This window comes from Mustela nigripes, chromosome 14 (genome assembly GCF_022355385.1).
Source record: "Mustela nigripes isolate SB6536 chromosome 14, MUSNIG.SB6536, whole genome shotgun sequence".
NCBI lineage: Eukaryota > Metazoa > Chordata > Mammalia > Carnivora > Mustelidae > Mustela > Mustela nigripes.
The window spans coordinates 4070738-4095502 of NC_081570.1; the positions used below are offsets into that span (position 1 = coordinate 4070738).

Below are 24765 nucleotides of genomic sequence, written 5' to 3' on the forward strand. Positions count from 1 at the left end.
CAGCTCTCAGGGCTCCTGGGTGGCTCCGATGGTTCAGCGTCTGCCTTAAGCTCAGGTCATGATCCCAGAGGCCTGGAATCGAGCCCCGCATACGGCTCTCTGCTCCATGCAGAGCCCGCTTCTCCCTCTCCCTCTGCCATTCCCTCTGCTTGTGCTCTCTGGTTCTCTCGCTGTCAAATAAATGAAATCTTTTAAAAAATAAATAAAACCCACAGGAGCCTCCACATTCTGTCCCCCAGAGAAGCTCTGTCTCTGCCTCCTGTCTCTGACCACCATCTCCCCAAATGCCAGGGCTCCCTTTCTCTGTTTCTTTAAGTAGGATCAGTGCCCAGGGTGGAGCTCAGCATGGGGCTTTAACCCAAGACCCTGAGATCAAGACCTGAGCCAAGATCAAGAGTCAGCTGCTTAACCCATGCAGCCAGCCAGGTGCCCCTGGGGCTCCCTCTCTGAGCCAGGTGAAACCACAGGCACCAGAGCAAGGACAGAAGCCACAAGCATGCCAAGGAAGGGTCAGTGCGTGCCACCTGGTTTGCATCCGTGCCTTCCCCCTGCCCAGTTCCTGAGAAGGACCACAGGCCCAGAAGGCCAAGGCAAGCAGCCACGTTCCTACGACTGGGTTCCAGCCCCACCCCTGACACAGGCATGAAATTGGGAAGCATCTGGGCGGCTGCTGTCTATCCTATTTAAACGGCAACGTGGTCAGAGAGCTCTGCTCGGCCATGCCAGGCGCAGGAGCGTCTGGCCAGCATGTCACTCCTGGCAGCTCACCTGGTCAGCCGGTTGCTCTCCCTCTCCTGCTGCTGGGCCCTCAGCTGCCACGACACAGAACTGTCTCCTGACTTCAGCCTCACCGGGGATTACCTCCTCGCAGGTCTGTTCCCTGTGCACTCTCACTGTCCGGGGGTGAGACGCAGGCCCACGGTGACTGTCTGTGACAGGTGAGTGAGGGGTCCTGTGCCTAAAAGGCCCTCTGCCGGCCCTCCTTGGTGGAGACCATGCCCTTTCTGCCGCTGGGGCTGCCGCCTGAACCACCTCCAGTCCCTCGCCATCCTACAGCCACCACCTTCAAGCCCTGGCTAGACCTTCCCTGGCGCCATTTCTCCTTCTTCCTCCTCGTCCTCTTCTTCTTCTTCTCCTCCTCCTCCTCCCCCTCCTCCTCCTCCTTCAACTTCTTTTTTTTTTTTTTAAGATTTTATTTATTTGACAGAGAGGGAGCAAGCACAAGTAGGGGGAGAGGCAGAGGGAGAAGCAAGCTCCCCACTGACCAGGGAGCCCAATGTGGGACTCAGTCCCAGGACCGTGGGTCACGACCTGAGCCAAACGCTGATGCCCAATGAACTGAGCCACCCAGGAGCCCCTTCCCTGGCACTTTTGCTCAGGTTCCACTTTGTAATAGGTCATTTTGTCCTGGCTATTAGAGTTATTTTTTTGTAATCCCCTTCCAGTGGTTTCTAGGCTTTGTGACATTAGGAGGTGACAAGGATTAAGCAAGCATGGGGGTGCTTGGGTGGCTCAGTTAAGTGTTTGCCTTTGGCTCAGGTCATGATCCCAGAGTCCTGGGATCAAGTCCCTCATCAGGCTCCCTGCTTAGCAGGAAGCCTGCTTCTCCCTCTCCCACTCCCCCTCCTTGTGTTCCCTCTCTCGTTGTCTGTCAAATAAATAATATCTTTTTTAAAAAAAGAGGATTGGGGCACCTGAGTAGCTCAGTGGGTTAAGCCTCTGCCTTCAGCTCAGGTCATGATCCCAGAGTCCTGGGATCGAGCCCCACGTCGGGCTCTCTGCTCAGCGGGGAGCCTGCTTTCCCCTCTCTCTCTGCCTACTTGTGACCTGTCAAATTAAAAAAAAAAAAATCTTTAAAAAAAAGAGGATTAAGCAATTATGACTTTTCCTGGCTTCTATGCCCTCCCTGCTCCTCTCCAGGTTCAAACTCTTGAGAATCCCAATGACAAGCCTGGTTTCCTATGAGGAGAAAGGAAAAGCAGTAGATGCTTTAGGAGTTTAGTAAACATATCTTAGATCGGTGCCTTGCCTTCCTGAAGTTGAGAGTCGGTAGAGAAAAACATCTGCTTTTCTCCTAGAGAAGATAAGCTGTTTGCCATCTGTGCAAGTTGAAGATTTGGGATGCTCGATGACGGACTGGGACTCAGTGGCAGGATGCCTCGAACATAAAGCACATCTGAGATTCACAGAGGAGGAAGGTTCTGGAGAGCCTAGTGCAGGAAGTCTGGTCCCAAGAGCTACAGATAGGAGCCAGGGAAGAGAAGATTTGGGGAAGAGGAGACACGTGGACACCCACTTCTGAAGGCAGCACGGTGGGAGGCACTGAGTTTCCTCTGAGGGACTCAAGGACAGAAGTGATAGGAATGATGATGCAAGACCCTTCCAGCAGGCACAGAGGGTGGGAGGGGGAATGTGCCTACACACTCTTTAGCAGACCTGAACCATGTCCCTGTAGGGACGCAGCCAGTAGTTCCCAAGAGGCAGTGAGGAACACAGGCCCTCACCACATTCATGAGTGTCCTGGTGAGAAGCACTAGTTAAACAAGGTTAAACAGGTGTGTGGTTAACTTTTTGTGTCAGCCTGACCAGGGTATGGTGCCCAGTTGTTTGGCCAAACACCTGGCTAGATGCTGCCATGAAGGTTAACATTTAACTCAACACGGTGAGTAAAGCAGATGGTTTTCCGTCGTGTGGGTGGGCCTCATCCATTCAGCTGAAGACCTTAAGAGAAAAGACTGAGGTCCCCTAATAAGGAAGGAATTCGGCCTTCACACTCAAGATGGCAGCATCAGCCACGGAGGGCATTTCCGGCCTGCCCTGCACACGTCACACTTGTTGGCCCCACAACCACGTGAGCCAATTCCTTAAAACCACCTTCCTTCTCTCTGTACATGCAGTTGGCTGTTTCTCTGGAGAACCCCAGCCGCAGCAGGTGTCTCTGACACCGGACTTCATTGGCTTCCACCGCTAATAAGCTCATCTGGGGGGCGTGGTTTGCGGTTTCTCCCACTTGTACCCCCCACCCCACCCAAAGGCCTGTTAACACAACTGTGTGTATGGCACAGGGCCCACACTGAGGTCACGGTTATGGGCACTGGACAGATGACCTCCGAGTTTCCTTCCTACCCTCCAAAGAGGGTTGCAGCAAGGCCTTGCTCTTCTTGGCTCTCAGCCTGGCTCTCTCCACAGACCCAACAGCTTCAACGGCCATGGCTACCACCTCTTCCAGGCCATGCGCTTTGGCGTTGAGGAGATCAACAACTCCACGGCCCTGTTGCCCAACGTCACCTTGGGGTACCAGCTGTACGACGTGTGCTCCGAGTCGGCCAACGTGTATGCCACACTAAATGTGCTCTCCGTGCTGGGGACGCATCACATAGAGGTCCGGGCAAACCCCGCCCACTACTCCCCTGCCGCGCTGGCAGTGATTGGGCCTGACACCACCAGCCACGCTGCCACCACCGCAGCCCTGCTGAGCCCCTTTCTGGTGCCCCTGGTAAGCTGGGGGCCCCGGCAGTGTGTCCCCCTCCCCTTCTGGCAAGGCCAGTTGCGGCTGGGGGTGGTGGGCTGGAACTGCTGGGCCCCCGGGCCAGTCTGGCCCCCTGCATCTTCTGGGTGGTCACCACTCTGAGTCACATTGCAGGGGGTTCTGCCCCGTCACAGTCCTGGCGCCACCATTTCTTTCTTCCTCCCCAAGTGCTGCTTCCAGACCTTCTTGCTTCAGTGGTCCGGAGAAAACCCATTCTCCTTAGAAAGCCCTTCACTCTGCGCGCACCGTCTTCTTTACGAAGGAAGGAACACCCTTCGTTTCCTGCCCCCAGACTCTCCACTTCTCCCCTGCGCTCCCTCTTCTCCTGCCTTCCTCTCCCTGTCCAGGCGCAGGCTTAGGCTCAGAGAGGTGCGGTCCACCACTCAGAGGGCTGAACCCCAGGCCTTGCCCCCTCCTCTGCTTGTCAGCCTTTCCTAGGCTTCCTCGTCAGCCTGTAAGCCTGTCAGCCGGCCTGCCCATCTTTTGGGCACCTCCCCTCCCAGCACTGTCCTCCCTCTGCCCCCGTTCCACGGAAACTGACCTGCAGGCCTGCTAGTCCTGTTCGCTCCCCTCTTGCCATTTGCTTCTCAACCTCCTGCCCTGGCCGCTGGCCCACCACTCCTGCTCTTGTTGTGATCTGGAGGGCTTTCTCGGTCTGGTCTCCAAATCCAACAGATGCTTTTCAGTCCCTGTGTTCTAAGCTCTGAGCCTCCTTCCTGGAAGCTCATCCAGGGTCTCCACTGCATGGACCCAGCAGGCCCCAAACTGAGTTATCTCCCTAGAACACTGGAGCTTCTTTCTTCCTGCATCCCTCCCTCCTGCTTCTCTACTCAAGCCAGGAAATGGGCAGGCCTACCTACAGTCCTCTGCCCCCCACCCCCCAGTTAGCCCATCACCGTGGCCTCTGCATTTACCTTCTAAATGCTGCTCAGTCTGTCCCCTCTTCTACCTCACCACTGCCACAGCTCTAACTCAGACCACCAACCTCTGTCATCTAGACGGTTCCATCAGCCTTCTAAGGGTTCTCCCGACTCTGGTCTTGAGCCTCTTCTAACATATTCCTCATTGAAATCGGAGACACACTCCTAAAGCACAAGTTGGACCATATCACTTCTCTGGCTAAACATTTAGGGGCTCCCCATGGTCTAGAGATAAAGACCAGGTCTCTGAGCCTGACAATTAAGGCCTTCTGCCCTGACCAGACAGACTGACTTTTGTGCTCCTTCTTCCAGACAGGTCATCTGCCTCTGACCTCCTGGGTCATTTCACTCCCTCTGTGCAGCTTCTATTCCCTTCCCCTTGGGTTTCTGCCTCTTCTCCAGATGTACCTTGTCAGCCTCCTATGTCCAGAGGAGCTCTCCTTGAGGGCCAGGCAGGAACCAGGTGTCCCTCCTCCCCAGGTCCCAGTACCCAGCAAAGGGCCAGCAGTAGGGGGGGGGGGGCTGAGTTGAGACTGATGCCACTGAACTTGCTGAACGGAACCCCCACAGGTCAGCTACGAGGCCAGCAGTAGGATGCTCGGAGTGAAGCGGTATTACCCGTCGTTTCTGCGCACCATCCCCAGTGATGAGCACCAGGTGGAGGTCCTGGTGCTGCTGCTGCAGAGGTTTGGGTGGGTCTGGATCTCGCTGGTGGGCAGCGACGGCGACTATGGGCAGCTGGGGGTGCAAGCACTGGAGGAGCTGGCCCCCCAGCAGGGCATCTGCATTGCCTTCAAGGATATCATACCCTTCTCTGCCTACCCGGGGAGTGAGAGGATGCAGGCCATGATGCTTCACCTGGCCCGAGCGAGGACCACCGTGGTGGTCGTCTTCTCCAGCAGGCAGCTGGCCAGGGTGTTCTTTGAGTCCGTGGTGCTGACCAACCTCACCGCCAAGGTGTGGATCGCCTCCGAGGACTGGGCCATCTCCAGACACATCAGCAGCGTGCCCGGGATCTGGGGCATTGGCACGGTGCTGGGTGTGGCCATCCAGCAAAGGCTTGTCCCTGGCCTGAAGGAGTTTGAAGAGGCTCATGTCCGGGCAGCTAAGGGGGCCTATGGACCTTGCTCCGAGGGCTCCTGGTGTAGCAGCAACCAACTGTGCAGGGAGTGCTGGGGTTTCACGGCACAGCAGATGCCCAAACTCAGCACGTTCTCCATGAGCTCTGCCTACAACGTCTTTCGGGCTGTCTATGCAGTGGCGCATGGCCTGCACCAGCTCCTGGACTGTGCCTCTGGAGCCTGTTCCAGGGACAAGGTCTATCCCTGGCAGGTAAGGGAGCCCAGCCCTTGGCACCCTGAAACAGGGTGATTACCTGAGGCAAGCAGAGTGATCACTCTCTGGCATAACTAGGTACCGGGGTAGGGGACAAAGGCCACCGATCAGAGGACTGATGTCCTCTCTTAGGCTTCGCTTCTCTGAACCTCAGTCCCTCCCCCTCACCATGCTTCAGATCCAGGACTGAAAATCAGTGTAAAGGAGGTCCTTTGTTAGACGCTTCCTCTCAGGAGGCTGGTTGGGAGGGTTGGGGGGCTTCCTTGGAGGAGGAGGGATCTGAATTTCCAGATGGACGGAAGCCACCTCAATAGAAGCACAAGGCCCCAGGCACTTGCTTCCTGAGCCTTCTAGGTCGGGGCGACCGAGAAGGAACGGTCTTTGCTATCTAGGACAGCTTCCTGATGCCTGTTTATTTCAGCTTCTGGAACAGATCCGCAAAGTTAATTTCCTTCTACAAGAGGATAATGTGATGTTTAATAACAAAGGGGATCCTCTCAGCAGCTATGATATAATTGCCTGGGACTGGAGTGGCTCCAAGTGGACCTTCAGGGTCATTGGCTCCTCCACGGGGCCTCCAGTTCAGCTGGACATAAATAAAACCAAAATCCGGTGGCACGGAAAGGACAACCAGGTAAGAGACATGGTCCCGCGCCAGGGGACTGCCTTATGGGCAGCCTGGAGCCTGGGGATGCTCTGGACACAGCTTACAAAGAGCCGGAGGGGGATTCCAGGTACTCGGCCAACAAGGCTCTATCCAGCCCTGCCAGGGCAGCCCCCCAGGCAATACCCAGATGGTTGGCTGCTGCTGGTTTACAAAACCAGGGGCTCTGCCCTGGGAGTGAGCAGTGAAAACAGATGCACAGAGATCATTGCCCATTCTACACGTGAGCATCTCTTCACCTGAGCCACTCCGTATGGTTAAAAACACCTGTGGCTTCTTGCAGGTGCCTAAGTCCGTGTGCTCCAGCGACTGTCTGGAAGGGCACCAGCGGGTCATTGTGGGTTTCTACCACTGCTGCTTTGAGTGTGTGCCTTGTGAGGCCGGGACCTTCCTCAACAAGAGTGGTGAGTGCCCAAGAGAGTGGGCGATGACTGGGCACTCCTAGGGTCTGTAGAGCAGATGAGGGGATCCCCCTTGGGTCACACATGTGCAAAACCAGGGCCTTGCTCACTTCGCTGCCTATTAGGTATGGGACGGAGAACACCTGCCACCAAACTGAATTCTGACGAAGCAGAAAGAAACAAGCAGTTGAAGTCCTCAGACCCACTATGTCTTTTACTAGAGAGCTCCCAGCCCAATTCCTACAGGAGCAACTTTATCCTAAATTCAATGTCTTTGTGCAAACAGATGTAGCTATGTTCCCTTGGACACTCCCATGCTACCTGTGCAAAGTCCCTTCCATTGCCCATGCTGAAGACAGCCAGCACCTTGAACAGCTCGGCCTGAATGCAGACATTGTTGTATCTGCAGCTGAAGAATCAACATATTCCACCCAGTGATAGAAGGTTAAGATCAGAGAGCAAATTGGGGTAGCTAAGGGCTCAGCCCAGAGCTGGATCCCATGAGCCACATTCTTTCCTTCACCTCTCTGTGGGCATGGAAATGCGTGTCTTCTGTTCTCAGAGTCAGAGAAACCACAGAATGGCAGCACAGGAAGGTGGATTTGGTTAAGGGAAGTGCTGGGGAGGGATGAAAATGCCCTTCCTCCAGGGCTGACTGCTCCTATGGCCTCACTGGTATGTGGGCAGAGTCCCCAGAGTGAGGTTCTCCCTAAGGACCTCTTGGTTTCCAAGCCCAGGGGTTCGTGAGCTAGTTAGAACGTACCCAAGCATCGCCAGAATCTGTAATTCATACAGGCATCTTGAAGAAACACTTGGCCTGGGGACCACACTCAGGGCCACCCCCATCTCACCGCGCCCAGTAGCGCCCAGCTCCTGTGGGACAGCCCTCCCAGCGCCCTGCAGGCCTAGGTGGCCTCCCTTCCTCACTCCCGTTCTGCTCATCTAGCTCTCAGGAGCCTTCTGGCTTTCCTTCCAGACCTCCACAGCTGCCAGCCTTGTGGGAAAGAAGAATGGGCACCTGAGGGAAGTGAAACCTGCTTCCCACGCACCGTGGTGTTCTTGACTTGGCATGAACCTATCTCTTGGGTGCTGCTGGCAGCTAATACCCTGCTCCTGGTGCTGGTGACTGGGACTGCTGGCCTGTTTGCCTGGCATTTAGAGACCCCCGTGGTGAGGTCAGCTGGGGGCAGGCTGTGCTTCTTCATGCTGGGCTCCCTGGCAGGGGGCAGCTGCGGGCTCTATGGCTTCTTCGGGGAGCCTACCCTGCCCACGTGCTTGCTGCGCCAAGGCCTCTTTGCCCTCTGTTTTGCCATCTTCCTGTCCTGCCTGACAATCCGCTCCTTCCAACTGGTCTTTATCTTCAAGTTTTCTGCCAAGGTACCCACCTTCTACCACGCCTGGGTCCGAAACCATGGTCCCAGCCTATTTGTGGTCACCAGCTCAGTGGCCCAGCTGCTCATCTGTCTGACTTGGCTTGCGGTGTGGACCCCGCGGCCCACCAGGGAGTACCAGCGCTTCCCTCAGCTGGTGGTGCTGGACTGCACAGAGGCCAACTCAGTGGGCTTCCTGTTGGCTTTCGCCTACAACGGCCTCCTGTCCCTCGGCGCCTTTGCCTGCAGCTACCTGGGCAAGGACCTGCCAGAGAACTACAATGAGGCCAAATGCGTCACCTTCAGCCTGCTCCTCAACTTCGTGGCCTGGATCGGCTTCTTCACCACGGCCAGCGTCTACCAGGGCAAGTATCTGCCCGCGGTCCACGTGCTGGCGGCGCTGAGCAGCCTGAGCGGTGGCTTCGGCGGTTATTTCCTCCCCAAGTGCTACGTGATCCTGCGCCGCCCCGATCTCAACAGCGCCGAGCACTTCCAGGCCTCCATCCAGGACTACACGCGGCGCTGCGGCTCCACCTGACCGCGGAGGCGGGCAGGGCCAGCCCCGGGATGGGGGTGAGGGGCGGGCCGGACACCTCCTCCGGCTCGGGGGTCGCGGGTCGAGCGAGGCGCGCGCGGCCTGCGCTCTCCGGGAGGCCCCTGGACCCGCAAGGTGTACGCTCGCGGAGTCCGGCCCAGGCTCCGGGCTGCCAATAAAGCGGTGAAATGTGCGTCCCGGCTGCGCTTGCTGTCTGGGGCGAAGGTGGGGCGCTACCACCCCCAGGTCGAGGCCGCCGCGGGGCCCAACCGCAGCCGGAACCCCCTGACCGGGCCCCGGCCGGGCGAAGAGCCGGCGCCCAGCTGGGCGTTGCCAAGCAACTCCGGGAGGCGAGCCCGACGCCGAGAGAACTGGGCCCGGCCCCCTCGCCCCACCCTATTGGCCGTTCTCTGCGTGGCCCCGCCCCGAGGGCGGTGCCAAAGCCCTGCGCCTCCGGGTCTTTCGCTCCGTCCGGCGCGCCCTGACGTCACGTCCTGCGGCGGCGACGGCGGCGACGGCGGCGGCGGCGTCTCCGTACGGTCGGCCGTGCACGTAAGGTCTGGGCAGTTGGTCAGGGCTGCTGTGGAGACAACGAGGTCCGGGGTCGGTGGAGCCGACGCGGGGGGCACGGGCCGGGGTGAGGACATCGGGGGAACGGGGCGAGGGAGGGAAGCGCTGCGGGCCGCCGTGGCCGCCTTCCGCCCGGCCTCCCGGGACGTGTGGGCGCGCCGTGGGTTCTGCTCACCTGGCCGCCCCCGCAGCCCTCCCCTGCCACGGGTCCTCTGGCCGTGCCAGGCCGGTCACTTCGCGCCGACCCCCCGATTCTTTTCCCACACTGATTCCTCCCACCCGCACCTCCTCACGCCGGTCCTGTCCCCCGCCAAGCCATGCTTCCGCCCCCTGCGGTCCCTGCCCTACCCGGTGTGGGCGGCTCGCCGGGCCCTCACCCCCCGAGGCGTTCAGCCCATTCCTGGCTCAGCTGGCACGCTCTAACCTTGACCCAGGCCCTCGCTGAGATCAGTGGTGACTGGTTGAGCAGAGTGCGCCTCCCCTTTCCCCCTTTCCCTCGCTCCTGCTGGGATGGGCCGGCCAGGGTGTCACTTTTGCCTTCCTGTCCTCCAGACAGACCATGGATGGCTCCTTCATCCAGCACAGCGTGAGGGTTCTGCAGGAGCTCAACAAGCAGCGGGAGAAGGGCCAGTACTGTGATGCCACCCTGGATGTGGGGGGCCTGGTGTTCAAGGCCCACTGGAGTGTCCTGGCCTGCTGCAGCCACTTCTTCCAGAGCCTCTATGGGGATGGCTCAGGGGGCAGCGTTGTTCTCCCTGCCGGCTTCGCCGAGATCTTTGGTCTCCTGTTGGACTTCTTCTATACTGGTCACCTTGCTCTCACCTCAGGAAACCGGGATCAGGTGCTCTTGGCAGCCAGGGAGTTGCGAGTGCCAGAGGCTGTGGAGCTGTGCCAGAGTTTCAAGCCCAAAACCTCAGTGGGGCAGGCAACGAGTGGCCAAAGCGGGCTGGGGAAGCCTGGCCCCCGGAATGTGAACAGCCACCTCAAGGAGCCGGCAGGCTTGGAGGAGGAGGACGTTTCGAAGGCGCTGGGTCAGGTCCCCAGGGACCAGGAGATCAGTGGCAATCACAGCCCTGAGAGGCCCCAGCTTGCTCTCCCTGCCCACAGCGAGAGCCCCTCCTTTCACCGCGGGAAACTCAAGCCGACCTTAAAGCTTTGTCCCTCAGAGGACAAGGAGCCCAAGGATTGCAAAGTCCCCCCTAGGCCCTTTGAGGCTGAAGGTGTTCAGCTGCAGAGCGGGAATAATGAGGTATTGTGCCCAGGGTGCTGGGAATGGGGAGGTGGGAGTCAGCGGGAAGAGATTGACGCTCTTCTGGGGTAATCTGGACCCCTAAGTAGAATCTTAGTTATGTGGGTCTGGAATAGGTTTTCTTTGAACCTAGGAATCTGGCTCTAGTCGCAGCCTCCGGCTGACCTTTCTATGAGTCACAGCTGTCAAGGATTGGCAGTCTCTTGGGGTTGGATAGCTGGCCTCAGGGTTACAGGGGTTTCCCGACGGTGGTGAAATCCAGCCAGACTTCCAGCTCCCCACAGAGAGAGCCGCTGCTCTCCAAATCCAAGATTCCGACGTGACCTGCCTTAGGACCCTGATGGGAGCAGTCACCGATAAAGGGAAGGTGTGTGGGTTAGGCCTTGGGATGGAACTGGATGGCGCTGGCTGCCCTGGACATCTGTTCCCCAGAACTCCCGCTGATTAATTTGGTGACCTCGCTTCCTGCTGCCTTTTCTGCTCTAGTGGGAAGTGGTGGTTCAAGTTGAGGACGACGGGGATGGTGATTACGTTTCAGAGACTGAGACCTTGCCAACCAGGAGGAAATCAAACGTGATCAGAAAGCCGTGTGCTGCTGAGCCAGCCCTGAGCGCAGGTTCCCTGGTAGCAGAGCCCGCTGAGAACAGAAAAGGTACAGCGGTGCCAGTTGAATGCCCCACATGTCATAAAAAGTTCCTCAGCAAATATTATCTAAAAGTCCACAACAGGTAAACGGTCTGTTTTGTAATTTTCTTTTCCTGTCCGCTCTTCTCTTGGTAGGGGAGGGGCCTGCACTGCACTCTTTTGGGCCATGTGGGGGCCGGGGGCTCCGTTGCAGATTCACGTAGTGCCCGATGTCCACCTGCCTCTCCTCATCGGGGAGTGAGAACCTGGCCTCGGGTCAGATTTCTTCTTCCTTCTCCTACTCCTAGTGGGTGTTTGCACACTTGTTAATAAGTCCCACGCACTGTGGACCGTGACCTGTAGTTGCCTTCTGCTAAGGGGATGAGAGAAACTCATGGCCTTGTGCTATATTTCTAAAGCCTGGCAGTGTGGGCTTTGGGCCAAGATGTCAGTCTTTCAGGCTGGTGCCTCCTGTGATTCTGGGGACATGGTCGTTTGTTTAAACCTGTATTGTCTGGAAAGGTAGCGACATGCCACATGAAGCTATGCTAGCTCAAAATAAAAGTAAAAATGAGTTCCGTTTCTTAGATGCACTGGCCACATTTCAAGTGTTCCGGAGTTGGTGGGGGGCCCTGGCTGCTGACTGAGCACAGACCGAACGTTTCCATGGTCACAGGTTTCTTGACAGCGCTGCTCCAGGTCTCTGCAAGGCCTCCAGGGGTGGCCGTTAGAGACGTGCTTTCTAGACCTGCTGTCTCATAGTCCGAGTCGTCACTAGGCTGATTTCTTGCCAGGCCAGGTTGGGGCACACACGCCTTCTCCGCGTGGTGCTCTGGGAAGGTGGCGGTGATGAGCTGGAGTCGTTGCCGGCTGAGGATTGCTCGCCCTGCTTTGGGGCAGCGGTGGCCACTGGGGTCTGGGGAAGTGCCAGTGTGGGAGGCCCCCTGGGTTGGTCCACATCTGCCTGATGCTCCCCCAGCGGGAGGCTTGGGTGCAGGCACCGTCCCCATCCCTACCTTGGGCTGCAGGCTCCTGGACTGGCCTTGAGACCTGGGAAGGGATGATGCCCTCGCGGGGTCATGAGGTCACTGGGATGAGGACAGTCCGTGGAGGGGCAGAGGAGAGAACCATCTGGCCTCGGAGGACTGGTGAGCGCGCTCCCGGTGTGCTCAGGTGCTCTGAGGTCACGGTTCATGAGCTCGTTCGTTCTGCTGGGCGGCTGACGAGACTGGTGTGCGTGCTTGGGGGTAGCTTAGCAAATGCAGCAGAGGCGTCAGGGCGCCTGCCTCTCAGCAGGGCCGCACAGACTGGAACTGACAGATGCCAACTTGACCGTGTGGTGGAGGATGGGAGGTGCCGCAGGAGAAAGCAGGGGCAGAGCCCTGCCCAGAGGTCGGAGGGTTCAGGGGGAGGTGGTGGTGCAGCTTTAAAGAAAGGAATTTGGAGGAGACTCACAGGACGTGGGACCTTCACCGAGAGAGTGGCTGCGGGGAGTGTTGTGGGTCGCGGAGGGCCAGAGTAGAGACCCTAGAGTGAGCGGGCGGGTCGGCAAACCTCAGGGAGGCCAGAGCTGGGGAGCGATGTAAGGGGCTGGCGGGCTGTGCCTCCGAGGCGCCAGGCTTTCCTCGGGGTGAAATGGGCAGTGTGGCAGGGTTGGGAGCAAAGGGGCGCTGAGGTCTGACTACATCTCAGGGTCGCCCTGGAGGCTGGAGTTCACTGTGTCGAGGCAGGCGTGGAGCACCACACGAGACAGGGCTCAGGCAGGGGATGGCCCGGCTGCACGAGGCGGAAGGAGTGGAGGCCAGGCGAAGCGGTCGGGTTCTGGCTGTGGTCGTGATGGCAAAGCCCACAGAAGTTGAGGCGGACTGTGCGGTTTCTCTGGGGAGTCTGGACCCAGGGGTTATTTCTGTGGTGAGATGCTGGCCAGCTGGGCCCGTGTGGCTCTGCAGGGCCCTCCATGTGCAGCCGTGCGGGCTCCCGTGCGGAGGAGGGCTTCTGGGCGCACCTGTGTGGCTTCGTCAGTCAGGTCTGACCAAGCCAAGTGGGGAGTCATGGCTGGGACTGCTCTTCCTCTGCTGTGGAGCCCAGCACTGCTGGTGGGGGAGCCGGAGGGGCGCTGGGCGAGGGAGCGGTGGGGAGTCGCTCAGGCCCCACACCCTCTGTGCCTTCTCCTGGCAGGAAACACACTGGGGAGAAACCCTTCGAGTGTCCCAAATGTGGAAAGTGTTACTTTCGGAAGGAGAACCTCGTGGAGCACGAAGCCCGGAATTGCATGAACCGCTCCGAACAGGTACCTGTGGGTTGGCCCAGGATCTGTGGGCAGAGCACGCTGGCCTTTGTCTTCCTGAGAGGGGCCCCCAGGAGACAGTCTTAGACTGTAAATCCAAGAGAGCTGGAGTGTCCTTGGGTGCCATCGAGTCCACTGCCTGGTATCACAGGTGGGCACATCGGTCCCAAGAGCAGGAGGGACTTGGTGGGAGGCATTTTGGGCTTGCCCTGTGGGCCCCGGGACTCTGGAGAAGGGGTGTCTAAGTGGGGGGGATGGCTGCTGAGAAAGGCCACCTGCCCGCACGCCGTGGGCTGGCCCGTGTGACGTGGCCAACTACATTCCACCCTCTTCTTCCTAGAGGCCTGTTGCCGGGGGTTGCGGGGGAGGTCTCTCAGCCCCTGCCCCAGCCTGGCATGGGGGGTTTGCAGAGCTCGGCGACCGTCAGGGTCAGGGCAGGCAGGTCACGTGTTGCCCTCTCCCACCCTAGCGTCCCCCCCCTCGGGCAGACTCCTCCCAGCAGCGAGTGGAAGCCCGGGCAGAGGCTGCCGTCGCAGGCAGAGGCCCCCCCCTGATGCCGGCCCTGCTTGCCCCTCACACTGCCAGGTCTTCACGTGCTCCGTGTGCCAGGAGACCTTCCGCCGGAGGATGGAGCTGCGGGTCCACATGGTGTCCCACACCGGAGAGATGCCTTACAAGGTCAGGCTTGGCCTGTGCCCAGGGCAGTGGGCAGAGGGGCAGCCCCAGGATCCCTCTTGCCAAGCCCCCTACATGGGATGATGCTAGGTGCCTCCTCCTCGCTAGTTGTCAAGGTGCTCAGCCTTCCCTACCCATCTTGTGTCCCCTACCTTCGGGCTGGGACACTGGCCCTTTCTGGGTCCTTCTTTCCTTCCATGGAGGGCGGGCTCCGTGTCCCTGTGGGCATGGCACTGGCGGCCCTCTCTGGAGCATTCTTTACCCCAGCTCACGGAACCTCCTGGCATCTTGGGCTTGGCCCTGCTGTTGGGTTCCTGCCCCCACAGCCTGGGGGCAGTCAGGGTTCCCTTGGTGTGAGTAGCCAAAGAGGTGACCTTGGGCCTGTTTTCCAGTGCTCCTCCTGCTCCCAGCAGTTCATGCAGAAGAAGGACTTGCAGAGCCACCTGATCAAGCTGCACGGCGCCCCCAAGCCCCACGCCGTGAGTGCCGGGCCGGCTGGGCACTGGGAACTGGCAGTGGCGAGAGGTGGTCAGAGCCAGGCGGGCTACAGTGGCTTCTGTTTGTGGAGGACAGGGAGCCCCTCCCTGCCCTCAGCACAGTCTTGCTCCGTCTGTCGCATAGTGTCCCACCTGTGCCAAGTGCTTCCTGTCCCGGACGGAACTGCAGCTGCACGAGGCTTTCAAGCACCGTGGGGAGAAGCTGTTCGTGTGTGAGGAGTGTGGGCACAGGGCCTCCAGCCGGAATGGCCTGCAGATGCACATCAAGGCCAAGCACAGGTGTGCACAGGTGGTCTTTCCCCAGGCCGGTGCGTGGGCCTGGAAGACAGACTCAGCTGAGGCTTGTGTGGGACTGGAGCCGCTCTGGTGGTGGCACCTGAGGGATAAGAGTTTGCCGGGCCCAAGGGTCGGGGGAGAGTCTTAGTGTCCTGCGGCTCCCAGGATGGGGCTGGTGCGCCTTTCCCTGCCGGCACCGCTCCAGCCCTCCTTCCGCACCGCTGGTCTCAGCTGGGGCCTGGTCCCCCGCGTCAGGCGGCCGTGCTTCGGGCGGATGGTTTCCTTGGGCCAGGGGCAGTGAAGGGGGCTGCTTCCCTTGCTGATGGTGTCTGTGTCCCCCCGCCCCCCGCCCGGGCAGGAATGAGAGGCCGTACGTCTGTGAGTTCTGCAGTCACGCCTTCACCCAGAAGGCCAACCTCAACATGCACCTGCGCACGCACACCGGCGAGAAGCCCTTCCAGTGCCACCTCTGCGGCAAGACCTTCCGCACGCAAGGTGAGGCGGCCCCGGCCTTTCCCTGTGCTGGGGCCGAGGCCCGGCGGCTGAGCTCCCCTGTCTTGTCCCCACAGCCAGCCTGGACAAGCACAACCGCACCCACACGGGCGAGAGGCCGTTCAGCTGTGAGTTCTGCGAGCAGCGCTTCACGGAGAAGGGGCCCCTGCTGAGGCACGTGGCGAGCCGCCACCAGGAGGGCCGGCCTCACTTCTGCCAGATCTGTGGGAAGACCTTCAAAGGTACTTGGCTTTGTATCCCTCGCATGTCCCTGAGTGCCGCGGGGGATCTGAGCGGGCTGGAGTCTCTGCGGGAAGAGGCAGCAGTGGCTTCTGTGTGCGCCTCTTTGGCATGAAACCTTGCGGGAGGATCTCGTTTCCTGTGCCTTCAAGACGAGCTTGGAGCTGCCGCAAGGTGGGGGTGGAAGCTCCGGAGGGTTCTGTGCAGGGCCCTCGGGGTGCTGCTGCTGCCAGAGGGGGGCCGTGAGGCAGCCACACACCCGGACCACAGCACCAGCTGCTCACTTCCCTCCTCTCCTGATGCTGGGTCCCTTCCCTCCCCTTCCGCAGCCGTGGAGCAGCTGCGCGTGCACGTCAGAAGGCATAAGGGGGTCAGGAAGTTCGAGTGCACGGAGTGTGGCTACAAGTTCACCCGGCAGGTAGGCCTGGAGCCAGAGGCCGCGCTCCTGCCCCCTCGGGCCCCACACCTCTCCCGGGCCAGCCCTGAGTCCTCTTGCCTCCGCCCTAGGCCCACCTCCGGAGGCACATGGAGATCCACGACCGGGTGGAGAACTACAATCCACGGCAGCGCAAGCTCCGGAACCTGGTCATTGAGGACGAGAAGATGGTGGTGGTGGCACTGCAGCCCCCCGCCGAGCTGGAGGTGGGCTCTGCTGAGGTCATCGTGGCGTCCCTGGCTCAGGGCGGCCTGGCCTCCCAGCTCCCTGGCCAGAGACTCTGTGCGGAGGAGAGCTTGGGGAGCCCGAGTGTCATGGAGCCCTCGCTCATCATCACAGCGGCCATCCCCGAGGACTGTGACACATAGCCGCCCTACTGCCATCTCCTGCTTGGCCCCAGCCCCCAATAAACCACACGGCTTTGGACTTCAGTGTTTCAGCCTGTCTGGCGGTCGTTCCCCGGTCACCTAGTTTCCCCGGCTGTGCTGCTTTCCCCTAGAGTCTAGAAGAAACGGTACCTTGCCCAGACATCCCTGTACCTCGGGTGCTGCTCAGCCAGCAGCTTCCCCACCTTGTCAGGAGACCTCAGCAGAGTGAGACGCTTGGGTGCTTTCCTCTGGGCTTGTCTCGGTGTCCTAGAACTGGGAGTGGGGCGTTGCTGTTTCCCAGCCGTGGTGCTGCCACCTGGTGGGGGTAGAATGCATTACCAGACCCCTGCAGTCCCAGCCCCCCCCCCCCCCCCACCAAGAGGACCTTGCTGGTGTGCAGCAGATCCCACTGGGGAGCCTGAGGATGGGGCTCTGGTTCACAGGCCCTGGACCCTGGCTGGCAGAGGACCACAGACCGGATCCTTTCCTTGGGAGGGTCCTAACTTGCTTTGCTTGTCAAGGGGGCCTGGAGTTCAGGCAACACCACGTTTGGAATGACAGAAGGCCCTGCTGGTCCCCGGGTTCAGCAGCCACAGGGACAGCAGGGCCGGGTGCCAGATCACAGAGGAAGACTGTGGGGTGCTCAGCTTTATTAATAGCACTGTGACCTGACGCAAACGATTGCTTCATTTCCTCATCTTTAGTGGAATTAGGACCAGCCCAACCCTCTGTGCCAGGATCGCTGCAGTCATCTGCGGCTGGGTGGCGGGCCGCCCGGGGACTTCCCTGGAGGCTGGAGGGCGGGGGTCTGTGCCTGGCAGGAGAGTGCTGGGTGTGAGCCTGGGCCCCTCTCCACAGGTTTCCTCCCAGCACGGTGGCTGGCTGCCAAGGATGAATGTTCCTACATGCCAAAATTGTGAGGCCTCCTCATGACGTAGCCCTCAAGTCACATAGTGTCACCTTTACCAAGCTATGTTGGGCCAGGTCATCACCAGAACGTCACTCCCCAGATTTGGGAGGAGGGGCTGGGTGTTAAGGACGCACACAACAGTTCACAGCCTCCCCACCCGGAGCACAGGGCCCTGCTCAGTGCTTGGCACGGAGCGGAGTCTGAATGGGGCCCTGATGGTTGTGGCGGACAGCTTAAGTCAGGGACCACCTAAATCCCATCACTGGGACTTCTCCAAAACACCAGGCCCGTGCTCTGCTAAATCCCTCCTGGAGTTTGAGGAGGACAATCTGTTTTAGACCCAGAACCAATCTAAGCTGCTTTCTTTCTATTCCTTGACCACGGGGGCATTCAGAGGTAAAGACCATATTCCGGGATTCAGGGACAACCAGATGGCCAGGCTATGCACGGTCCCATGGGCACTTCGGTGAGGTTGCTACGGAGGTGATGAACTATGGCCTCAAGATGCTCCCTTCCCTTGTCCAGGCCTTGGCCTTTCCCTTGAGTCTACAGGAGGCAGCTTTCTGGGCTTCATGGCGCAAGGGACCCATGGCTTCTCCCCCTAGCCCAGGTCCAACGTTCGCCCACTGCAGATGGGGTCTCAGACCCTAACTTCAGGAGTGGGGGAAAGCGAGACAGTGGGCAGAGTGCCAAGAGGGGGAGTCGGGGAGGCCAAACCTGCTCTGGAGTGGCGAGTGAGGGCAGGACTTGGGCACCTGCGCGCTGCTCGTCCGGGGCTCAGCGTCCTCTTCCCACCACTTCCTACCCTGTAATGATCTGAGACGAGAAAGGGCCTCAGCAGCTTTGCTCCAAGACTGTGAGGAGCCCTGGGCACTGCCAACCTCTGTCCCCTCCCCCACCTGGCACGGCAGCAGCCCTACACTGCTCTGGTTCTGCCCAAAGTTCCCAAGACACCAGCAGCAGAATAAAGACCATGACACTGAGTGCATAGGAAATCGTTTTATTTCAAAAAGTATATACTGAGGGCATCCTACTGTCTTAAATAGGATCCCGGACACCTAGGCCTATTGAACAAATAAATAGGCAAATCTGCCCCACGCCCTGGGACTGGAACTAGATGTTGGACACCAAATGGGGTGTGTCCTTTAGTACATAAGTCTCTGAAATCATATAAATATAGAATACTTTATAGCAAATCAGCATTAAATACCAGTCACTGAATTTTCATAACTTAATTTGTCTCATAGACCGAAAGTTCTGTGCATCCAACACTGACGGTTGCACCCCGAACCGGCCCATCTCTGACCCCAGCCAGTGTGCAGACATCTCTAAGTGCCACCAGGAGCAGGGAGGGGGAGGGAGGGCCGCCCCCGACCCTGGAACCCCCGCTGGGGTCTGCTGGAACCTGTGCTGCCGGGGCTGCCGCCTCCCCTTCCCACTCTGGTGTCCCAAACCGAAGACGGGGTCTGGGTGGAGGGGACCTGCGGATTCTGGCACAAGCGCAGAGCCTGTCACTGGTGCACACCACGCCAGCCACCATCCGAGTGGCCTCTGGACACAGGGGTGGTCAGTCACGTGGTAGCTCGTCGCAGAAAAGTATGAAAAGGAGAGGAGTAGGAACCGGGACGGACCCCCTGCCATGAGGGAGCTTCTGCGGCGGAGGCCACACAAAGGCCACACAAAGGCCTGAGCGGACACCAGCCCTCATCGTGCCTCTTGTGCGGTCGACAAAGGCTGGTTTTGTACGGAAAACAAGGTGCGTGCAGTGCCCCCATCCCAACCAAAAAGCGTTACAGGATACCTCTCCCTGTAAGTTGCTGACAGCGGGACATCCTTGACCTTGACAGAGCCCAGCTCCACTGGAAGGAGGCCGGGACAGTTCCAGCAACGACAGCACATGTCCACGCTGCACTGCCCACCCTGCCTTCACAGAGCGCGCCACGAGGACCAGGCCTGCATTCTTCCTCTGGGAGGGCGTCCTGCAGACGCGCATCTACCTGTGTGACACATCCCCACACCGAGGGCGCAGGCCACAGGGGCTGGCACAGAGCTCCGCCAGTGCTGGGCAGCGCAGCCCTGCCCTCCCCTGCCAGGGGACGAGCCGTCCTGCCTGGGCAGCCTCTGCCCACACTGGAACCAAGGACAGACGCTTTACAGAGCACAGATGACCTCCAAGGGGTTGGCCTGCCGGGAAGGCACTGGAGCCAGAGGAGAGGCATCCCCAGCCTGGGCAGCGCGGAGCCAAATCACCCCTGGGGGGGGCCAGGGGGAGAAGAACAACAATCCTACCAGGAGGGGTGAAGGTGACACCTGGGCCGCGAAGAAGCCCAGGCCCGAGGGATCCCACAGCCAGGCCTGCCCGGCGCGGGGGAGTCCCAGGAAGGCCCACGACCCCGCCTTCTGGGCACAGTGGGTGTGTGGAGGTGACAAGGCGGGGCACGATGGGGCTGGGAGGGGCTGGCTGGGAGCTGGAGCCCCTCCAGCTGGGGGTCCCAGCGCAGGTCTGATAGTGAGGACTCCCCACCAGGGCACGAGGGGGGGGACCCCAGCCTAAAGCTCTTGAGGCCATGGGGCTTCCTCCCCAGAAGCACCCATGCCCTCTGGCCAATGAAAGTGTTTCAGTGCCACTTAGGAAGGGACAGTGCCAATATGAACGCATTTCCAACTCCGTTCACTGGAAACGGCAACTCAACCAACACGTGCTTTCCATGTTTCTAAGGAGGGAGATGCAGACATCCTCCTCTTTGGAAGCAAGACAAATTCAACTGAAGGTTACTTGGGGACCTTGAGAGAAGACCAGTCACTCCCAAGAGGAAAACAGGGGCCACTGAGCTGTGGAGCTTCCCAGAGCTGCCCCCTCACTCTCCTGGAGAAGCCCCAGGCTCTGGAGGAGCGGGGGGCATCACCCCGCCCTGCAGAAGCAGCTCCAGAAGATGTTAAAGAGTCAATCCAGACTGTTTCTTGCTGCCTCCCTCCCCAACTCCACCCCCTTCTTCTCAGGAAGGGCCACACTGTGTTTCAAAACTTGCAGCCAACCATGGTGGCTGCCCTGCCCAGGGGCTTCTCTGCTCCCACGGGAGGGCGAGGTCACCTGCAGCCATCTGCCCGGCTGCGCCGCCCGGTAAGAGGCTACAACCTGACACCTGTGGGCTTTTGCCCTCTCCGGCATACACCTAGGAAGATGGTCCTGGAGGTCTCCAAGTCAGGTGGACATACCACCTGGAGGGGTGAGCGGATGGGGACACCCAGCCTTGGCCTCAGCCCAGGTTCACTGGCACATCCCTTGAGGGCCCCCTCTTCAAGGCCGCCCTCCGACCCAGTCCCACTGGCCTGCGGCACTGGGATCACACACCCCTGTAAGGAGTGTTCTGTTGTGACGCCCCCACGGGGGGATGGAGCCAGGCAGGTAGATGCCCTCTGTCCGGGGAGCTGGCCTGCTGCGATGTGTGGCACTGGACACGGTGTCTAGGACCCCGTTGTGGCCATCGCCAGCCTGGTTCCCGATGCTCCCAAGTCAGTAGAGCCTGCAGGCCGGGGAGGACGGGCCTGGACACTCCCAGACTCTCAGGGGAGTACTTGTACCCCACAGGTGGCCCTCCTCTCTGAGGGGGGAGCAGGGAGGTGGGGGCAGGGGCAGCAGGAGGAGTCCCCTGCTGCAGCCAGAGACCTTTGCCCGTAGGAGGCTGCTCTTCCTGGACCGAGGGAGGGACATCGGCAACTAGTCGTGGTCGCAGAAGCTGCACATCAGGCTCTCCGAGCACAGGAAGTCTCCGGGATCAGATCCCGAAGCTCACTCCACAGCCCGAGCCCAGGCTGCACCTGCTGAACCCACGCAGTCCTGGTGCGCAGAGGTGGGGACTCACCGCCCCCCGACGCAGCCGTGTCATAGTACCTGTGCCGAGGCCCTCCCCGGGCCGGGCCGGGGCTAGTGCAGCTCGTCGGGGTTCTGTGGCAGCCGGGGCCGTGCCACATCTGTGTCACTGCTGCCGCTGTCCAGCTCAAAGCCACGGCCACCCGGGGGCACCTGGGGCATGAACTGGCGGAAGATGCTGACGCTGCCGTGCCAGAAGGTGGGCTCTGGGAGCCGGCCCACGACACTCCAGGCCCGAGTCTCTGGGTCATAGGCCTCCACCACGTCCGAGAGTTCAAACGTATTGTCGTAACCGCCTGAGACGTAGAGCTTCCCTCCAAGGACAGCCAGGCTGCCCCCGACGTGCACCTGTGGGCCCAGGGGAACAGGCAAGTGGTGGCTGGCAGCCAGGGCAGGGCGGAGACCCCCCAGTCTCTCTCCGCGGAGAAGGTGCCCGGGACCCACGGGCAAGGTGGCCTCTGCACCCTTCCCAGAACAGACCAGCATCCTTCCTATACCCCAGCTCAGGAAAGAGGCCCCATGGGGGTCCCAGGCTACGCCTGTTCCCTGTGATGCTGGGAGGTGGCCAAAGCAGCTCTGCTTGAGGCAGGCTCAGTCCCCATCACACAGGTGGGAAAATAGCCCTGTATGGCCGATGGAGGCAGAGCCTGGGCTCTGAACCACAAAACCGGACTGGCGCACCTTTCCCAAACCTGCCATTAATAATGGGTAGGTCATTACGGGGAAAAACAAAGTTGCGTTTCCTAAACGTCAAGTTGCTAACTGGAATGTTGTGAGTTGTGACAACTGTCACAACTGCCATGCAGAGGAGGCATGGGGACAGATTTGGAAATTTTAAGGAAGACAAAAAGAAGACGTGGGTGGGTATATACAACTGTCAGGGACTACAAAAACTGCCCACATGGCCAAAAGCCGCCACACTTCCCCAGCCCCGTCACAGGGTCGGGCTCAGCACCTCTCTTCCGGACCTCCCAGGGTCACTCCTGTCTGACCTCAGGCCCTCTGCTATCCCCTTGTTCACTCTGTTCCAGGCACACTGGGCTGTGAGGCTTTTTCTAAGACCACACTAGGCACACCCAGCCCCAGGGCCTTTGCACTTGCTGTCCCTCGGTGGAATGTTCCTCCCCACATACTCTGACTTACAGCAGGCATCCAGTAAATATGGTTCTGTACGGATGAACTTGCTAAACTGTCTGACCCTGGGATTTATTTAGGGTCTCAGTGCCGCACAGTACGAACTGAGGGAAAAACCTGTCCTCTATTAAGTGAGAGAACGCTGTGAGAAAGGCCTCAACACAGGCCCTGCCCCCCCCGGCCTACTTCCCAAACACACCATGGCAACATGTTAGCCAGAAAACAGGACCAGCCTGTGCTTCCAAGGCCAACCCGTTCACATATTTACCTGATTCATAGATGGGATCTTGTCCCATTCATTCTTCGTGGGGTTATACACGTCCACCTCTGCGGAATCGTCCCTGTGGGTGGGAGAGGAGGGAATGTTCTGGAGCCAGGAGGAAGCATCCTTGGGTGTGAGAAGCTGGAGAGGATGGCCACATAGGCCCTGCTCCTGTGGGAACTTCTTTGATGCCATCTGGCAGTCCAGATGCCGGTGGGACCTTAGCCCTTGTTGGCAGGGGCCAAGTTCAGGCCCACACCAGCTGGCCTGCGTTCTGAGGTCAGAACCAGACCCTGCTTCTCAAACCTGAAGATCGCACCTTCTGGTGCCTGACCCTCCCCACTGCTCTACACCCATGTGGCCTCCCTGCCCTCACGGCGTCCCCCGCTGGCTCCAGATACGAACTCATCACAACTCTTCCCGCCTGTCTCCTCTGTCTTCCAATATGGGCTCATCCTCCCTCCCACGGAGGGCCGGGCCAGGCCATCCTCTGCCCCACTGCCCACCTCCACGCATCCCAACTACTCCGAGGCCACGGCACTCCCCTCGGTTGTCAGCCCCCCAGCCTCCTCCTGTTCCCTGCTCTGTCCTGGATGCCAGGCAGGAGAGCCACAGTCACAGGAGCAAAGTACCAGCGCTGCCCTTCCCTTTGGGGTCAGGATCCTGCAACCTTGACATATTCTCGATCCCTGCCAAAAAAGGATCTCAAAGTCCCAGCTCTGAAAGGCAGAGACACTAACCCCCAAAGAGCAGTGACAGTAACAAGTCATGGCTCAGCAGAAGGGCCAGTCCGTGGGGCGCCTGGGTAGCTCAGTGGGTTAAAGCCTCTGCCTCTGCTCAGGTCATGATCTCAGGATCCTGGGATCGAGCCCCGCATTAGGCTCTCTGCTCAGCGGGGAGCCTGCTTCCATCTCTCTCTCTCTCTCTACCTGCTTCTCTGCCTACTTGTGATCTCTGTCAAATAAATAAATAAAATATTAAAAAAAAAAAAAAAAGAAGGGCCAGTCCGCACGCAGGTTAGGTCTCGGAGAACTGACTGTAGCAACTCCCCACGCTGCCTGCCACCGTAAGCACAGAGCAGCCACTAGGGCTGGACGTACTCCAAAAAAACCTTACTTATGGACACAGAAATTTGTATTTCACGCAACTTTTCTTTTTAAAAGATTTCATTTATTTACTTATTTGACACAGAGAGACAGAGCACAAGCAGGCAGAGAGGGAGAAGCAGGCTCCCCACTGAGCAGGAAGCCGGACGCAGGGCTCGATCCTGGGACACCGGGATCATGACCTGAGCCCAAGGCAGGCGCTTAACTGAGCCACCCAGGTGCCCTAATTCAACTTTTCACATCATAAAATAACGCTTCTGCTTTGTTTTTTTTCCTCCAACCATTTAAAGATATAAAAACCGTTCCTAGTTTGTGGTCCCCATGATGAGGACAATTAGCAGCAGAGGCTGCCGCTCCCAGCTCCTCCTCCCGCGGGGAAGTGGGCACCCCGGGCAAGGAGCCTCACCCAGGGGCCGAGGCAGGGCACTGGAGAAGGGGGTGGCCCAGGATGGCAGCTGGCAAGGAGCTGAGGCCCCTGCCCAGTGCTGGGTACCCCCGAAAGAGTGGCCTGGGGACGGAAGCCGCCCGGACAGGGGGCATTCTGAGCAGGGCGTTACGTGGCTAATTAGGCTGAGGGGTTCATGAACTCAGTGGCTCTGGGACAAACACTGCAGTGCATCAGAACGAGACCTGGGTTGGGGCGCCTGGGTGGCTCAGTCGTTAGGCATTTGCCTTCGGCTCAGGTCATGATCCTGGGATCGAGCTCCACATCGGACTCTGGGCTCGGCGGGAAGCCTGCTTCTCCCTCTCCCTCTGCCCCTGCCTGTGTTCCCTCTCTCGCTGTCTCTCTGGTCAAATTGGTAAATAAATCTTAAAAAACGAGACCTGGCCTTTGCCCACACTGTGCCCCTGGAGGACAATCGGGCTGCCTTTCCCTGCTGCTCACTCTCTCCGCCTGTTCCAGGGGAGGGATTGGGGCAGAGCTGAGCCTCCCGCCCCCAGGCTCTAATGGCTTAGGTGAACCCATACAAAGGAGAATGAATAATGGGCATGGAGGGCACCCTAATGCTTCCA

General features: G+C 59.4%; 3 protein-coding genes across 10 annotated transcripts in view; 2 read left to right on the forward strand and 1 right to left on the reverse strand.

Annotated features, from left to right (window-relative positions):
* The first annotated feature begins 581 nt into the window (after nt 1-581).
* On the forward strand, nt 582-9126 carry TAS1R1 (taste 1 receptor member 1). 2 transcript variants are annotated; one of them, XM_059374343.1, is made up of 6 exons: nt 582-938; nt 3190-3496; nt 5020-5781; nt 6206-6418; nt 6732-6852; nt 7826-9126. In XM_059374343.1, the coding sequence occupies exons 1-6, from the start codon at nt 748-750 to the stop codon at nt 8755-8757; spliced, it is 2526 nt and encodes an 841-aa protein (XP_059230326.1). In that variant the 5' UTR covers nt 582-747; the 3' UTR covers nt 8758-9126. The 2 variants fall into 2 exon arrangements, with proteins under 2 accessions (XP_059230326.1, XP_059230327.1); XM_059374344.1 differs by having other exon boundaries at nt 583-938; nt 3199-3487; nt 5032-5781; ... (1 more) ...; nt 6741-6832; nt 7842-9126.
* Nucleotides 9127-9235: 109 nt separating this feature from the next.
* Nucleotides 9236-16531, forward strand: ZBTB48 (zinc finger and BTB domain containing 48). Of its 7 annotated transcripts, none has more exons than XM_059374345.1 (12): nt 9236-9311; nt 9877-10573; nt 10848-10940; nt 11060-11301; nt 13376-13487; nt 14070-14162; nt 14552-14638; nt 14781-14935; nt 15291-15427; nt 15502-15666; nt 15994-16082; nt 16172-16531. In XM_059374345.1, exons 2-12 carry the CDS (start codon nt 9884-9886, stop codon nt 16466-16468), a joined length of 2160 nt encoding a protein of 719 aa, XP_059230328.1. In that variant the 5' UTR covers nt 9236-9311; nt 9877-9883; the 3' UTR covers nt 16469-16531. The 7 variants fall into 7 exon arrangements, with proteins under 7 accessions (XP_059230328.1, XP_059230333.1, XP_059230330.1 ...); XM_059374347.1 differs by having other exon boundaries at nt 9240-9306; XM_059374349.1 differs by having other exon boundaries at nt 9289-9311; nt 9881-10573.
* A 1831-nt stretch (nt 16532-18362) lies between these two features.
* KLHL21 (kelch like family member 21) overlaps nt 18363-24765 on the reverse strand; it is a 12082-nt gene continuing 5679 nt past the window's right edge. The window contains exons 3-4 of the mRNA XM_059374356.1: nt 22652-22724; nt 18363-21597 (exon numbers count right to left, since the gene is read on the reverse strand). Of these exons, the coding sequence (XP_059230339.1) occupies nt 21304-21597; nt 22652-22724 (367 nt within the window). The 3' untranslated portion in view covers nt 18363-21303. The remainder of the gene's footprint in view (nt 21598-22651; nt 22725-24765) is intronic.

Excerpts from the sequence above, each read along its gene's own strand:
- TAS1R1 (XM_059374343.1), top strand. The coding sequence starts at position 748 with ATGTCACTCCTGGCAGCTCACCTGGTCAGCCGGTTGCTCTCCCTCTCC. Across the intron at positions 6,419-6,731 it reads GGCACGGAAAGGACAACCAG|GTGCCTAAGTCCGTGTGCTC; the intron begins GTAAGAGACATG and ends GGCTTCTTGCAG. Across the intron at positions 6,853-7,825 it reads GACCTTCCTCAACAAGAGTG|ACCTCCACAGCTGCCAGCCT; the intron begins GTGAGTGCCCAA and ends CTTTCCTTCCAG.
- ZBTB48 (XM_059374345.1), top strand. The coding sequence starts at position 9,884 with ATGGATGGCTCCTTCATCCAGCACAGCGTGAGGGTTCTGCAGGAGCTC. Across the intron at positions 14,936-15,290 it reads CACATCAAGGCCAAGCACAG|GAATGAGAGGCCGTACGTCT; the intron begins GTGTGCACAGGT and ends CCGCCCGGGCAG. Across the intron at positions 16,083-16,171 it reads GCTACAAGTTCACCCGGCAG|GCCCACCTCCGGAGGCACAT; the intron begins GTAGGCCTGGAG and ends CCTCCGCCCTAG.